Source organism: Hemiscyllium ocellatum, chromosome 2 (assembly GCF_020745735.1).
Source record: "Hemiscyllium ocellatum isolate sHemOce1 chromosome 2, sHemOce1.pat.X.cur, whole genome shotgun sequence".
NCBI lineage: Eukaryota > Metazoa > Chordata > Chondrichthyes > Orectolobiformes > Hemiscylliidae > Hemiscyllium > Hemiscyllium ocellatum.
The window spans coordinates 107,028,330-107,045,162 of NC_083402.1; the positions used below are offsets into that span (position 1 = coordinate 107,028,330).

The following is a 16,833-nucleotide window of genomic DNA, read 5'->3' on the forward strand; positions in this document are numbered from 1 at the left end:
TATGGTCTGGCAATGGAGAGTCCAAGGACCTGCATGTCCTTGGTGGAGTGGGAAAAAGACCCATTCAACAAAATGTGCTTTACTTTCAGCAATGGTCAGTAAAACTAATTCTTGTTGTTAAAAGTGCAAATATCCATGAATATGATAGCTTTTAAATTACTTTAAAGTTTAAAACCACTGCTTTGGCACTGAAAATTTATTACTGAAGTAAACAGTCTCCTTCAGGTTTTTCTTGAAAACAACTTAGATGTCAACCTAATGCAGCACATGCAAGGTACCTGTGCAGCCAGTACGTGCATATTCAACCAAGTGGACATGATTGGGCTTGCGATTTTTGTGAAGGTTTGTAGCTCAGGTTGTAAGTTTGCTTGCTGAGCTGGAGGGTTTGTTTTCAAATGTTTTGTCACTATGCTAGGTAACCTCAGTGAGCCTTCGTTGAAGAACTGATGTACTGTCCAGCTTTCAATTTGTCTTGATCTGTTGCGGTGGGTGATAGTTTGATAAATGAGGTTCAACTTGATGTGTTTGTTTGAATGCCAGGCCTCTAGGAAATCCCATGTGTGTCTTTGTTTAGCCTGTCCATGGATGGATGTGTTGTCTTAGTCGCACAGGTGTCCATCTTCATCTGTATGAAAGGATACTAGTGATAGTTGGTTGTCTTTTAATGGCTAGTTGGTGCACATGTATCCTGCTGGTTAGCTTCCTGCCAGTCTGTTTGATGTAATGTTTGCTGCAGTCTTTGCAGGGTGTTTTGTATGTGACATTCTGCTGGCTGTTAGTACAGGGTCCTTTAGCTTTATCAAGAGTTGTTTCAATGTGTTGGTAGGTTTGTGGGCTACCATGATGCCAAGGGGCTGGAATAGTCTGGTCGTCATCTTGAAGATGTCTTTGATATATGGTAGTGTGACCTGATTCTCTGGGCATGTTGTGTCTTCTTGTTTTGGTTTCTTGTGTAAGACTCAGCAGACTGTGTGCGCGTATTGGAAACCAGTTGTTCTTGAATACGTTGAATCGGTGTTTGTCTTCAGCATCTTGTAGTTCCTGAGTGCAATGTGTTTTGGCTTGTTTAAATATCCTGATGCAGCTCTGTTTGTGGGTGTTGGGATGATTGCTCCTGTGGTTGAATATCTGGTCTGTTGTTTTCCTGTAGATACTGGTCTGCAGCTCTCCATTGGCTTTTTGTTCTGCTGTGACACCTAGGAAGGGGAGCCTGTTGTTCTCTTTCACTTTGGTGAACTTTATACCTCTAAAAATGTTTGTGGGTTTCTTAATTTCTGTTTTGTGATGACAAAGGTGTCATCTGCATAATGGATCCAAAGCTTGGGCTGGATTGTGGGGAGGACTGCTTGTTCCAACCTCTGTATAACTGCTTCTGCCAAGAATCCTGATATTGGTGATACAATAGGTGTCACATTGATTTGTTTGTAGGTCTTGCTGTTGAAGGTGAAGTGGTTATGAGGCACTACCGTTGTTGATGGAGTTGGTGCTGTCTGGTGTTTGTGTCCTTGGTTTGTCTAGTAGTGCAGCCAGTGTTTCTTTGGCCAGGGTGATGTTTACATCTGTTGGGGAGATGTGGGGTCTGTTCCATCGCTACCTGTTAAGTGTCAGTATCTAAGAGTAGTGTTTGCTTTTTCAATGTACAGGGAACCTCGATTATCTGAATGAGATGGGCAGGCACAATTTTTTTTTGTTTGGATAATTGAATATTTGGTTAATCAATTCAATGCCTTTCCACTGTGGCTCGGAGTTTTCTATTCAGTCTGCTCCCTGTTCAGACTAGGCAGCAACACAATGCATATGAGCTTCTGCTCACCCCTTCTTCCCCACCCTGCCAAACCCTGTCCAACACACCACTCCCAGCCCCCAAAACCACTCGAGCCCACACCTAATACCACCCCAAACTCCATTCAACACCCCCCCGCCCAACCCCAACCACTATGTGCCCACTCCCCCCCCCATGCAACCCCTGTCTGCCCATGCTCCTACCCCTCTCCAAGGCAGCCTGAGTGGGTGCCAGCAAAAGACTGCTGCTACTGCCTTTTTGTGGGGGGTGGGGGGGGGGGGGGGGGGGGGGGGGAGGGGGGAGGGGGGAGGGGGAGGAGTGTGTGGCAGGTGAGTCCCCGAATAGCGCACGCACAACTTTTAACTGCAACTTTTTGACAGATTCCATCTTTGCCCTGTACAGGATAATGTTGGAGAGATTATCTGGGGAAGTGGGGGGGGGGTTAGTTTAGGGTACATCCCTGTGTAGAACTCCAGGGAAAGTATGGAGAGAGAAGGTGGGGGGGGGGGGGGGGATAAAGTAGGTCAGTCATTTGAGATGGTGCTTGTGCTCCCATCAGTCCAGAATTGTCCTCAGCAGCACTTTTAACCACTGTAAACAAAAGATGTGTCTTTGACGTAATGTTTCAGTCAGGACCTCACACTCCATTGGATAATCTGACTTTCGGTTAATTGGTATTCAGATAATCGAGGTTCCTCTGCATTGTGTTCTGTTCACCCTGACAGTCCTGTATCTTTTGTCTGCCGATATGGGCTTGTCAGTCAGGGGAACTTAGTACCGGGATCCTCTGACCTATAGTATCAGTCTCAGGGCAGTTTACGTGCAATCCAGGGGCATCCCATGGTCATTCATTCACTTGGAACCCTTGTGGTCAGTGGAACCAGCCCTGCGTAGTCTGGGGGAATATTCATTGATCATTTAGAGGAAACTTGTACCATTAGTTGGGGAGTTGCAAACAGTGGTCACCTGTCTGGTAAGTCAGGTTTCAGGGGCTGCTTGACAAAGTTGGCTACAAGTCTGGGACAAACAGTACTGGGTTCCACTCCTCAACGATGGCAGTGCCTGATGCTGATGATGTTCAGTATGTATTTCCAGATTGAGCTGTATTTTTAATCATCCACCTGAAAGTCTCCCAGCTGTGAAGTGGCTAAGACAGTGCACTGAGTCCGTCACAGTTTAGGGCTCAGGATCTATATTTACTGAATGCCAAAACATTAGGTGTGAATACATGAAGCAGCCATTTGTAAAGCTCAACTACATTTCAGTTGCAATCGATTTACATTGCCTTTTTGCTATGTATGCAGAGTGGAGATGCTGAGGGGTCAGATGCTGACCAAAGGCAAATTGCTACGTGCCATGGTACTTGCTAATTAAACTTAACTTCAACATTATTTGTTGTCCATCAGCAAACATTGTAGCTGACAATGGCCAAAAGACCACTGTTCATTGAAGGGGGAACTGTTTTTCGCCTAACATCCAAGGGTCTTACGTGAGCCACACAATACCACCATGTTGTCATCTATAATTATTTTCTCTATTCAGTGTAGTAAGGTGTGGATTTGTAGGTTTGGGGTGGGGAAGATGTCAGACTGCTGCAGAGAATCTCTTCCCAATGTGACACCTTGAAGTTGTCACACATGCTGACCATGATGTGGATGGTGGAGCCCACTCCCTCATTATCAAGATGCAGCATGTGAAATGAAGCATATGCAACCTTATCTGCAAGGTTGCACCATCTGACTGTGTTTTGAGTTCTGAGAAGCTCTTTCGCTCCTTCTGTTCTTTATTGAGGTCCTTTCTACTGAGACACATGGACCATGCTACTAGTAGCATGTTGTTTGGTATGGCTGCCTCCCTCAGAAGATAACCACTCCTGCAGGAAGAGCAGGGCCAATGACAACAAGCCCAAGAGGAGCAGCAAGTGGCACAGTGGATAAAGAGCACTCAGCTCAGGGACAGGTCACTGCTCAGGGCACTTGGGATGTACAGGAATTTCAGAATTGTCTGGCCTTCACTCATTTCCTGAGATTAAAGGCCATGCATTGTTGACACGACTTTTGAATCTTCTGGGACACTGTGCTGGAATTATGCTGGATTCTGGAGCAAGTCCTGAGGGTGACAGGGGTGGGAGGACATCTGGAGACAATAGGCAAGTTAGCTTTACAGCAGCAAAAAGGATAATGCTGGAATCTATTATTTGGGACATGATAACAGGGCACTTAGAAATCATAGTGGTTGTGTAGAATTGACATGGATTTATGACATGAAAAATAATGTTTGATAAATCATATTTAATATTTTTGAGGATGTAACAACTAGACTACATAGGTGGGAATTAGTGAATGTATTGTGTTCAAATTTTCAAACAACTTTTGATGAGGTGCCACACAAGGGTTTTGTAGAAACTTAGTTTGTGGGATTAGGGGTAACACTCCATGGATTGAAAATTTTGTTAATAACAAATACAGGAACATAGGTCATTTTCAGGTTAACTAGCAGTGTATCCCAGAGATTAGTGCTTGAGCCATAGCTATTTGTAATTGTGATGCTGGTATTGTGATAATCATAACTTATCACATGAACTGTATTTAACATTGTATTTTCTAGAACAGCCACCTCTTTGAAAAATGGGCATGAAATGGTTGATAGGTGGCTGCTGACAATCAAGTAACTCTTGCAATTGCTGAACAGACCCTTCAAGTCTTGGGAATGTTCTTAATTGAATGAACATAGGATGGATGGCCCTCTGAACAGTCATACCAAGACCAAAAAAATTTGTGACATATCAATCTTCTGTTGCTTGCAGACATATCAAAAACTCAAACAATGGATATACAAACTGTCTCTAAATTCAAATCTTAGCGAAGCGACCTTGTGAGAAATCAGAAAATCAGAAGCCGGTGTGAATGGCCACAATCCATTCTCCATTTTATAGCAATGGCTTTCAACTTTAAATCATTCTGGGCATACAATTAAGTGCTGACCATGTGATTTCATGTGTCATTAGATAATGAAGCTTTATTTGAAGAATCAGAAAGATACCAGTCAGTCTGTGAGCAAGACAGCAGCAGAAAGAACACTGACACTTGTGTTTTAAAAACTGTGGACTGCAGTCTCTTAAATTCCTCAATCCTTTTTAAGCGCATTTTTCCCTCCCCGTCTGCCCACCCATCAAGACCATCATTCTGACAAGTTAACAAATAACTGACAGTATGATCTGTTTTTAAAAAAAACATGTTTGTTAGAGATTCTTGAATTAATTGAGGTACGGCAAAGCTGATTGAATTACCACTTGCCGTGTGGAGTGGAAAGATTAGATTCCGTGTGGAAACAGGCCCTTCGGCCCAACAAGTCCACACCGACCCGCCAAAGCGCAACCCACCCATACCCCTACATTTACCCCTTACCGAACACTACGGGCAATTCAGCATGGCCAATTCACCTGACCTGCACATCTTTGGACTGTGGGAGGAAACCGAAGCACCCGGAGGAAACCCAGGCAGACACGGGGAGAATGTGCAAACTCCACACAGTCAGTCACCTGAGGCAGGAATTGAACCCAGGTCTCTGTTGCTGTGAGGCAGCAGGGCTAACCACTGTGCCACCGTGCCGCCCAAAACCTCCCCTAGATCTGCAATGCATGCTTTTTCCTAAAACGAGCCAAACCTGTGAATTATAAAACATTATTTTTGCTTTCTAAAACTTTTTATTGTATGCTTTTGTCCTGTGTAATGTAACATTAGAGTTTTGAGGTGAATGTGTGAATAAATAATCCTTTGTTTAAGCCTACAGAGGTTTACTACTGGTATTTTTATTGTCAACCTCCTCTGAGGTATGGGGAGGGAGACACATTTACCTTCCTTTTCATAAACATGACTATGAATGGTAATCAGGAAAGAGAATCGGGGTTTCAATTCTCTCTCATCCCTAACTAACACAATCTTATACAATGATTTTGGAGGAGGAGATAAAGTGTAATGTGACCAGTTTGACAATACAAACTTAGGTGGGTAATTACGCTGAGGGCAAAGTAAACTGGCTATAACAACATATGGACTCGTCAAATTGTGGGACATGCTGTGTGGAAGTGTTGAGTTGTCCATGACAGATTTTTTTTAAAAGCTTAGAAAACTGGAATGTTTTTTAAAAATTGAATTTTCTAGAAACCTCAGTAGGACTTGGGTATTGCTGATATTTATGTGCAGATACAGTAGACAATTAGAAAAGCAAACAGTATCCTGTCTTTGATTAGAAAAGGATTTCATTAAAAAAATCTTTTATTACGTTAATGTTGGGTTTTGTAGCATCACTTAAGTATGCACAGTTATTAATATCTTAAAGAAAATGCCTTAAAAAGGGGATGTAGTGGTGTAATGCTAATTACATTTAGTCCAGAGCCTTAGACTAATGCTCTGGGGACATAGTCATAGAGCCTGGATGTATGCTGAACATGATCTCAAACTAAACTAGTCCCACTTGCCTGCTCCTGGCCCATATGCCTCAAAACCTTTTTCTATTCTTGTATCTATCCAAATGTTTTTTTAAATGTTGTAATTCCTCGAATTTCATTTCACATGTGAACCACCCTCTGTGGATATAAAAAAAAGTTTGCTTCTCATGTCCTTTGTCAAACCGGTCTCCTTTCACCTTAATGTGCCCCTAGTCTTGAAATCCCCTATCCTAGGGAAAAGGCAATTACCATTAACTCTTATCTATGTTCCCATTGTTTTAGAAACTTCTATCAGATTGACACTCAACCTGCTACATTCCAGCCTATCTAGCATTTCTTTAAAACTCAAACCTTCCTTACCCAACAACATGCTGATAAATACTTTCTGAACCATCTCCAGGTTGACCATATCCTCCTTATAACTGGGTGACCAGAATTAGACATGTATTCCAGAAGAGGCCTCACCAAGGTCCTGTATAACTTTAACAATGACCTCCCAACTCGTGTACTCTAGGACTGAGCAATAAAGGCAAGCGTGCCAAACACTTTTAACCACCCTGTCAAAACATTAAGTAAACTTCAAAGAATTAGGAACCTGAACCCCATGTCCCTCTGTTCTACAACACTACCCGTTATTTAAATAAGCCTTACCCTTGTTTGTTTTACCTTTTATCTGTATTGAAGACCATCTGCCATTTTTCAGCTCTTTGACCCATTTGATCAGGATCCCTTTGTAACCCTAGAAAACCACCTTCACAATCTACGATGCCACCAATTGTTTCAAATCCCACCATAGCAGCTGGTGAAATTTAATTTGAGTTTATAAATTTGATTTTAAATTTTAAAGTTGAAAAGTGGTGCTGGAAAAGCACAGCACAGCAGGCCTCGCAGCATCCAAAGAGCAGGAGAATTGATGTTTCAGGCATAAGCCCTTCAGGAATGAGGCTGGTGTGCCAAGTGGGCTGAGATAAAAGGGGTGGGGGGGGGTGAAGAGGAGGAATTTGGGGGAGGGGTGTTGGAAATACGATAGGTGGAAGAAGGTGAGGGTGATAGGCCGGAGAGGGGGTGGGGGCAGAGAGGTCAGGATGAAGATTGTAGGTCAAGAGGGCGGTGCTGAATCAAGGAGCTGGGACTGAGATAAGGTGGGGGTGGGGTGGGGTGGAGGGGAAATGAGGAAGCTGGAGAAATCTACATTCATCCCATGTGGTTGGAGGGTTCCTAGGCAGAACATCTTCCCCTTCCTTCAGGTGTCATGTGGCCATGGTCTGATGATGGAGGCCAAGGACCTGCATGTCCTTGACGGACTGGGAGGGGGAGTTGGTGTTCAGCCATGGGGCGGTTGGGTTGGTGGGTGTGGGTTTGGAAGTCAGTCAGTTTGTAGTAAATGTCTGTGTATCGGTCGCCTGAGTTAGAAATGGAAAGGTCTAGGAAGGGGAGGGAGGAGTCTGAGACGGTCCAGGTAAATTTGAGGTCAGGATGGAAGGTGTTAGTAAAGTGGATGAAGTGTTCAACCTCCTCGTGGGAGCACGAGGTAGCGCCAATACAGTCATCGATGTAGCGGAGGAAAAGGTGGGGGGTGGTGCCGGTGTAGCTGTGGAAGATGGACTGTTCCACATATCCGACGAAGAGGCAGGCATAGCTGGGCCCCATGCAGGTGCCCATGGCTACTCCTTTGGTTTGGAGGAAGTGGGAGGATTGGAAGGAGAAGTTAAGAGTGAGGACCAGTTCAGTCAGTCAAAGGAGGGTGTCAGTGGAAGGGTACTGGTTGGGTTGGCGGGAGAGGAAGAAGCAGAGGGCTTGGAAGCCTTCGTGATGGCGGATGGAAGTGTATAGGGACTGGATGTCCATCGTGAAGATAAGGCGTTGGGGGTCGGGGAAGCGAAAATCATGGAGGAGACGGACTCCCACTGCTACCTAGATTACACCACCTCCCACCCTGTTCCCTGTAAAAACGCCATCCCATATTCCCAATTCCTTCACCTCCACCGCATCTGCTCCCAGGAGGACCAATTCCACTAAACAACCCAAATGGCCGTCTCCTTCGAAGACCGCAATTTCCCCTCCGATGTGCTCGATGATACTCTCCACTGCATCTACTCCACTGCCCGCACCTCTGCCCTTGACACCCGCCCCTCCAATCGCCACCAGGACAGAACCCCACTGGTCCTCACCTTCCACCCCATCAACATCCAAATACATTGTACCATCCTCCGTCATTTCCGTCACCTCCAAACAGACCCCACCGCCAGGGATATATTTCCCTCCCCACCCCTATCAGTGTTCCGGAGAGACCACTCCCTCCATGACTCCCTCGTCAGGTCCACACCCCCCACCATCCCAACCTCCACTCCTGGCACCTTCCCCTGCAACCGCAAGAAGTGCAAAACTTGCGCCCACACCTCCCACCCTCCTCCAAGGCCCCAGTGGATCTTTCCATATCCGTTGCAAATTCACCTGCTCCTCCACACACATCATTTACTGTATCCGTTGCACCAGATGTGGTCTCCTGTACATTAGGGAGACAGGCTGCCTACTTGCAGAACGTTTCAGGGAACACCTCTGGGACAGCCGCACCAACCAACCCAACCGCTCCATGGCTGAACACTTTAACTCCCCCTCTCACTCTGTCAAGGACATGCAGGTCCTTGGCCTCCTCTATCGCCAGACCCTGGCCACACAACACCTGAAGGAAGAGCACCTCATCTTCTGCCTAGGAACCCTCCATCCACACGAGATGAATGTAGATTTCTCCAGCTTCCTCACTTCCCTCCCCCCACCTTGTCTCAGTCCCAACCCCTGGATTCAGCACCTCCTTCTTGACCTGCAATCTTCTTCCTGACCCCTCTGCCTCCACCCCGTCTCCAGCCTATCACCCTCACCTCTTTCCACCTTTCGTATTCCCAGCATTCCTCCCCCAAATCCATTCTCCCCCCCCCCCCCCCCCACCTTTTATCTTAGCCTGCTTGGCACACCAGCCTCATTCCTGAAGAAGGGCTTGTGCCTGAAATATCGATTCTCCTGCTCCTCGATGCTGCCTGGCCTGCTGTGCTTTTCCAGCACCGCACTTTCAACTCTGGTCTCCAGCATCTGCAGTCCTCACTTTCTCCTTTTTAAATTTTAAAGTCCATCTTGCTAATTGTGAAACTATATTAATTACCGTAAACACCTATTTCGGTCACTAATGTACATTAGGGAAGAAAATCTGATGACATTCAAGCCATCCACTTTGTGGACAGTTAGGGCTGGGCAACAAATGGTGACCTTGCCACCAATGCCCAAATCACATCAAAAAGATGATTTATTGGACAATGCTGTTGTTATTGAGTGGATTTAATGCATTGGGGTTTGGCAACTCCCCTCATGTAAATATTAGTGGATATAGCTTCAAATGGGCAGGGAACCCCTAAAGGTGTTACTGCTACTTGCTCACACTCTCAAAGTATTGTGGAGGTGGGGGGCTTGGTCCTCATTGCCTAGCAATGGACCTCAAATAGCCCTCGACACTTTTGCTGAGTTCAAAACTGCAATGTGGAGGTGTCAGGTGCTTATGTCATTATAGCTGAAAATGCGTTGCTGGAAAAGCGCAGCAGATCAGTCAGCATCCAAGGAACAGGAGATTTGACGTTTCGGGCATAAGCCCTTCAGGAAACGTCGAATTTCCTGTTCCTTGGATGCTGACTGACCTGCGCTTTTCCAGCAACACATTTTCAGCTCTGATCTCCAGCATCTGCAGACCTCACTTTCTCCTCTCGTATGTCATTATACACAGTTTTACATGCACATTGCTATAACTTGCATCTACCCCTCAGTGTAAACAGTTGTGCCCCAGAAATTAATATTGCAATGGGTATTGTGTAGATTAGGCTTATTTCCCTGAGATTTGACCTCTTTCAAACACAGAATTCTTAAAGGGCTTGACAGGGGGATGCTCAGAGGATGTGTCCCCTGATTTGGGAGCCAGAGACTTCTGCCTGTAAAGAAGAATTTGGCTCTTAAATTTGTGATGATAAATGTCTTGAAAGATAGTGGATCTTTGGAATATCTCATGAAAGGGATGTGGCTGCTAAGTGGTTATGCACATTCAAGATTTTAGATTGGCTGATGGTTTGGAGACACAATTAGGGGCTGCAGATGCAGGAGGAAGGTGAGATAGAAATGAGGCAGGTGAGATTTGACAAAGATCCAGCAATCAGTGTTGTGATGGATGTTGTATGGGGAAGATGACAGGAGAGGCACTAATCACCAGTGGACCCATGTGTGATCCTTGCCTAGACAAGTTGTCAACAAGATGTGGCTTTTATTGGTTAGAGATGGTCACTTATCTGGTTTCTCCTTCCCTTCCCTTTTACTGCACCTCTGGATCTTTGTAAGGACCACTTAAATAGCATCCCCTGCAAGCGCTTGCAAATTTCATTCTGATTCCTTAATAGATTCTTCTCAGTTGGTTAGTGTGAATGAGCAGTTACAGAACAGCATATGCATTTGATATCACGAACTCACCAAATGGAATACTCCAAAATGTGCATTTTGAGCTCATTATCTGAGCTGCAGAATAATTTGGATGTAAAATGTTTATGGGCAATGTTTGAAATCCCAGCTGTTTTGCACAACTAAGAATTGGTTTTCCTACTACCTACTTTAGTGTTTTTGTCATGTGTGAATGAAGAGAAGGTTCATGTGGCCATTTCTTTGAAGTGTTGGAGTATCTGCCGTATTGCAATGTAGCTGAAAAATGTGTTGCTGGAAAAGTGCAGCAGGTCAGGCAGCATCAAAGGAGCAGGAGAATCGACGTTTCTGGCATAAATCCTTCTTCAGGAATCAACAACACATTTTTCAGCTCTGATCTCCAGCATCTGCAGTCCTCACTTTCTCATAGTTGAATGTAGGAAGGGAGATCAATCTGTGTACACTGCAAACTTCAGAATGATGCAGTAATGTTGCAAGTGCTTTTTGTTAGATTGTTGAACCTTGGCCTTTGTTCAATCAGGCCACAAACTCTGTCAAATGGCATTGTGCAACATTGATTTAGGAACAAAAACCAGATTGTTCCCCTGTGCTGAATAAGCAGCTGCTTAGCAATGTTTGTCTGCATCAGTTTTTTTTTTGTTGAAGCATTTTTCATTGGATTTAGATTTTTCTGACTATATAGTCTGTGCTGTATCCTTATTAACTAACAGATTAAATTATTTCAACTCCATTATCCAATATCCATATGAAGGATGACTGCAGCCATTCTGTCCAGTAGTATTGCATAGTTTCAGACTAAAGAATCTGAATGTACTTTATGTATTGGCTCCAAGAAATAGTTCAAAGTGCATGCTGCTGGAATGAGAACTGTGCAAGAAAATATTGGGCACAAGTAGCTGTGGTGTTCTCAACTTTAAACGTTAAAATCCACATGCGAACAATAGTGCTAATCATCATTACAACAGCAATTGGATTATTTAAACAGTGAGATATTCAGCCCCAATACACACCACCAGGAGTGTTAGCAAGATTTTTCCTGACACCCCTGTTAACAATGTAGGAGATACTGGAGCTTTACAGCAAAAGAGGGAGGGAGAAATACAGCTGTACTGAATGAGGAAATTCCAGGTCTTAAGACCCAGATACTTGAAGACATGGCTGCTAGCTTTGGTATGAAAGGAAGTCTGGGATGCACAAGAAATCAAAACTGGAAGAATGCAGAGCTCTGCAGGATTTGAACGTGTTGAGTTTGAGGCATTGCTGGACACTAAATGGATGTAGAACTTTAAGCACGCTGATGGACAAATGGGATTTTGTAAGATGGAATGGGGCAGCAGAGATTTACATGTGCTGGAAAAGTTAGTAGGAGAGAAGTTAATATTTCCACTTGTGTTCCAGGAGGATTCAAACAGTAAGGAGCAGTTCAGGGGAAAAGTGGCAGGTACTGATAGTGCTTGGTGTGGTCCAGCCTGATGTATGGTCAAATCAGATGCTTACCATAAAACATTGAAGTTGTCATTCCTTGGATTTAAGCTGGGGATTGTGACTGGGAGAATGGCTTGGTTGGGAGAGCAGGAGGATTGCACAAGAGGAAGGCATTAAAAATGAAGTTATGGGTGTGATTAAGCAGATCAATAACTGGAAAAATGTCTTGATTGGAGAGCCAAAGGCTTGAGAACTGGAATGTATTTGTAGGTCTGTTGTAACCATAATCTGGGAGATCACTTTGCACCCAACAAACCATAGTACCACCCATCCCCTGCAACAGATGTGGACAAAAATCTAGTGCAAGTATATTCAGAGGTAAGGATGTGGCTAAAAATTGACTTGTCTCCACTGTTCGCTTGTAATAAGCAAATGTTACAGAGCACAGCAAGGCTTTCACATTCCTTGGCAGCTTTAGAGAACTTACAGCAGCTTAAATCAAAAACTAACTAACTTTTGATGTGCATTCCAGTTCTGTACCAAACTCGTGCTTTGAGGATAGTGCTGTTTTTAATGACATCTATGCAATAGAGTAAACAAATATAGAAAAGAGATGCAGAAGTAGGACATTTGACCCTTTGAGCCTGCTCTGCCATTCCCCATGATCGTGGCCAATTACCTAACTCCATGCTTTATTCCTGCTTTCACCCCAAATCCTTTGATCCTTTTTAACCTGAAGAACTATATCTAACTCCTTCTTAAAACCAAAGTGCAGCCCTTGATCTGACATTTTCCTGAAGTGGCTTGTGTTTTTGGGTGCATACTTTTAACAGAAGATATGTTGTTTTTTACTTTCGGAGCTATAGCTTTTTAGTTAAATAGAAATTTGAACATTTCCTGTTTTCTATCTCACCCCGCCCTCCAGATTGGTGACGTTAAGGGGTGGAACTTGACTTGCCTGTCTGGAGCTTTTAAAAGGGCAAGTGGGGGAATTTAACCTGGAAGGAGGTGAAAATTTTGTTTCCTGATGGTGGGTTCAAATTTTGTTATTGAGGTCGCCCTTTTCATGTGGATTGGCTTTCTTGACCAGGTGCAGGGGAAACCTTTTGAACTCAGCATGTTATGCATACTCTGATATCCCAACCATTGTACTTTTGTTCATACATGCGATCTTGTAAAGCAAAACCAGAAAACATGTCTTCGCCATCTGGGCTATGCTGGGTAGAAATTTCACTCAAACCCTTCACCGAGTATTTTCTCAAACATAAATTAACACCACTCCAATGCTGCAGCTGCCATAGTCTTATTATAGAGCATCTTTCTGGCTGGTCATTGGTGTCATTATGGTGTTAGAACATAGAACATAGAACAGTGCCACACAGAACAGATCCTTCAGCCTACGATGTTGTGCTGACTACAGATCCTCATGTGTGCGCCCTCAAATTTGTGACCATATGCATGTCCAGTAGTCTCTTAAATGTCCCCAATGACCTTGCTTCCACAACTGCTGCTGGCAACGCATTCCATGCTCTCTCAACTCTGTAAAGAACCCACCTCCTGACATCCCCTCTATACTTTCCTCCAACCAGCTTAAAACTTTGACCCCTCGTGTTAGTTATTTCTGCCCTGGGAAATAGTCTCTGGCTATTGACTCTATCTATGCCTCTCATTATCTTGTATACCTTAATTAGGTCCCCTCTCCTCCTCCTTTTCTCTAATGAGAAAAGTCCGAGCTCAGTCAACCCCTCTTCATAAGATAAGCCCTCTAGTCCAGGCAGCATCCTGGTAAACCTCCTCTGAACCTTCTACAAAGCATCCACATCTTTCCTATAATAGGGCGACCAGAACTGGACACTGTATTCCAAGTGCGGTCTAACCAAAGTTCTGTAGAGCGGCAGCAAGATCTCACGACTCTTAAACTCAGTCCCCCTGTTAATGAAAGCCAAAACACCATATGCTTTCTGAACCCTGTCCTATTGGGTGGCCATTTTAGGGATCTATGTACCTGCACCCCAAGAATCCCTCTGTTCCTCCACACTGCCAAGAATCCTATCCTTAATCCTGTACTCAGCTTTCCCCTCGCATTTATCAGATTGAACTCTATCTGCCACCTCTCAGCCCATCTCTGCATCCTGTCAATGTTCCGTTGTAACCTACAACAGCCCTCGACACTATCAACAACATCTCCAACCTTTGTCATCTGCAAACTTGCTGACCCATCCTTCAATCCCTTCATCCAAGTAATTAATAAAAATTATAAACAGTAGAGGTCCAAGGATAGAGTGCTGTGGAACACCACTCGCCGCAGACTTCCAGGCAAAATAGTTTCCTTATACAACCACTCGCTGTCTTCCGTTGGCTAGCCAATTCTGTATCCAGACAGCTAAGTTTCTCTGTATCCCATTCCTCCTGACCCTCTGAATGAGCCTACCGTGAGGAACCTTATCAAATGCCTTGCTGCAGTCCATATACACCACATCCACTGCTCGACCCTCATCAACTTTTCTAGTCACCTTCTCAAAGAACTCAATAAGATTTGAGGCATGACCTGCCCTCTCAAAGCTGTTGACTGCATTAAATCAAGCCATGCTCTTCCAGATGGTCATTAAATCCTATCCCTCAGAATCCTTTCTAACACCTTGCAGACGACAGTCGTGAGAATGTGGTCTGTAATTTCCGGGGTTTTCCCTATTTCCTTGAAGAGAGGAATTACATTTGCCCCTCTCCAGTCCTCAGGTACAACTCCGGTGGAGAATGAGGATGCTAAGATCTTCGCATGTGGCGAAGCAATTGCATTTCTCGTTTCCCAAAGTAACCGAGGACAAATCTTGTCCGGGCCTGGGCACTTGTCAATCTTAATGTTTCGCACGATTCACCCCACAATTGGCACTCAGCACCAAAAGCATGGATGACTGAACGCCCAATTTCTTGCGCATTAAATATTTATTGGATTAGTATTGTTTGAAGAGAGCTGGATAGAATTAGACAGCTTTGGAATGGTGTTGCAATCTGCTTTGGATGTTTGCTAACTTTTCTGCATTGGGTTGCCCCCTGTAGTGACCTTTGGCAACAAAGGATAGCTTCTGTCCACATATTCATTTCAGGAACAAGGTATTGGGATATAGTATTGGCTTTGGGTGCAATCTGGGTGCAGTCTGTCTGCAGAATTGCATGTTATGAGAAATTTGTTTCCCTCGTGTTTCTGATCAAATGCATTTGCCAACAGCCAAATATAAATTTTGCCAAGATCCAACTCAGTTGGGCTGTGGTTTAAATTAACTTATGCTTGAAAAAGTACTCCTTGATGGGTTTGAATGAAATTTCAGGAGAAAATGGGTCTGAGACAAAATGCAAGATTGAATCATTTCACTACTTGTGTATAGGAGCATGACAGACTAGTCCCTTGAGCCTTGATGTGTTAGTAACATTCCTTAGTAATGTGGGTTAACAAAATCTATAGGTCGGGCATTGAGTATCACTTACAGAAGAGTTGCACACCACTACTGCTGCCAGCCCCACCATCACCTTTTTGACTGTCCCTTTTTTTTTGCTACCTGATCTGGTTTGTACATTATTTCAGAGATACAATGTGGTTGACTCTTAATTACCCTCTGTAATGGTAGGTTTAAAAACTTTACTTGAGGCCGGAGAAGAGACATGAGTGGATGGGTAAGAGGATGGAAGTAATAACCAGAAAATTCTGGAAGCCAAATTCTGAATTCATCCGAGCTGCAGTGGGGTAGCTAATAAGTGGTCTTAGTAGTAAGTGTTTAATGTATATCTTAAATTTACCTAACTTAGCCAATATTTTTACTTTTGAAAATCAAACGTGGTTTGAATTGAATTTTTCGTTTTAATGGTGGGGAATGGAGGGAGTCTGAAGGATGGTTGTTTTGCAAAATAAATTATGAATGCACACTCAAGCACAGCTTACCTGCCTTTTGATTTTTCCTTCTTTATCACATTGTGGTAAATTAACTTGTTTGTAACCTTTAGGTGAGATTAGTAGATGCGACTTTTTTGTTTTCTTTCCCTCCCTTAGGTGAAAATGAAATCCTTGCCAGTCTACACAAGATTGCAAGCAAGAATAAAATCTGGAGGTCTTACATTGGAATGGGTTATTACAACTGCTCAGTACCACAAGCAATTCTCCGCAACTTGCTGGAAAATTCAGGATGGTAATGCAAAAGATTTCTAATTTCAAATATATTACTCCCAAATAGTCCAATTTCAGGAGTGACTGGTTCCTAAGTAGTTGGATATATAAAAGCATGCAACTGAGTGCCCTGAGAAGCTGAGACTGGAGGATCACCAGTTTGAAGCCTTTGTCTGGCAAGCTAATTGATTTTAGCTGTGTAGTAATTGGAATCTGCAACTCTAGGCTAGAGCTGTAACAGTTCCCACTCCAGATTTTGTGAGCAAGAAACCCTGTTACTGTTGTATTTATATCTCCGACTCATCTCTCAAGTATTAAGGCTTAGTCAGGACTTCAGTGAAATAGCTCTGTGACATCCACTATTGCACTATTCCAAAAAATCAGAACTGAAGGCACCTATGCAGACAGAACTTTTAAGAGCTCTCTGCCATTTGGATCTGAAACAGTGGCACGTCAGTATGATGGCATGAAACTGGTGTGGTTACCAAATGGTGCAAAACAGCAGGTCACTTATTCAGTGACATTTCTGCCAGTGGTATTGGTGGGGAAAAA

General features: G+C 43.9%; 1 protein-coding gene across 2 annotated transcripts in view; it reads left to right on the forward strand.

The window, feature by feature from the left end:
• Positions 1-16,833, forward strand: part of gldc (glycine dehydrogenase (decarboxylating)) — a 177,164-nt gene that overhangs the window by 3,609 nt on the left and 156,722 nt on the right. Inside the window, exon 3 of one of the 2 annotated variants that reach the window (XM_060845597.1) lies at positions 16,168-16,303. The exons of the other annotated variant lie outside the window; for it this stretch is intronic. Coding sequence (XP_060701580.1) covers positions 16,168-16,303 — 136 coding nt within the window. The remainder of the gene's footprint in view (positions 1-16,167; positions 16,304-16,833) is intronic. 2 annotated transcript variants of the gene reach the window in all.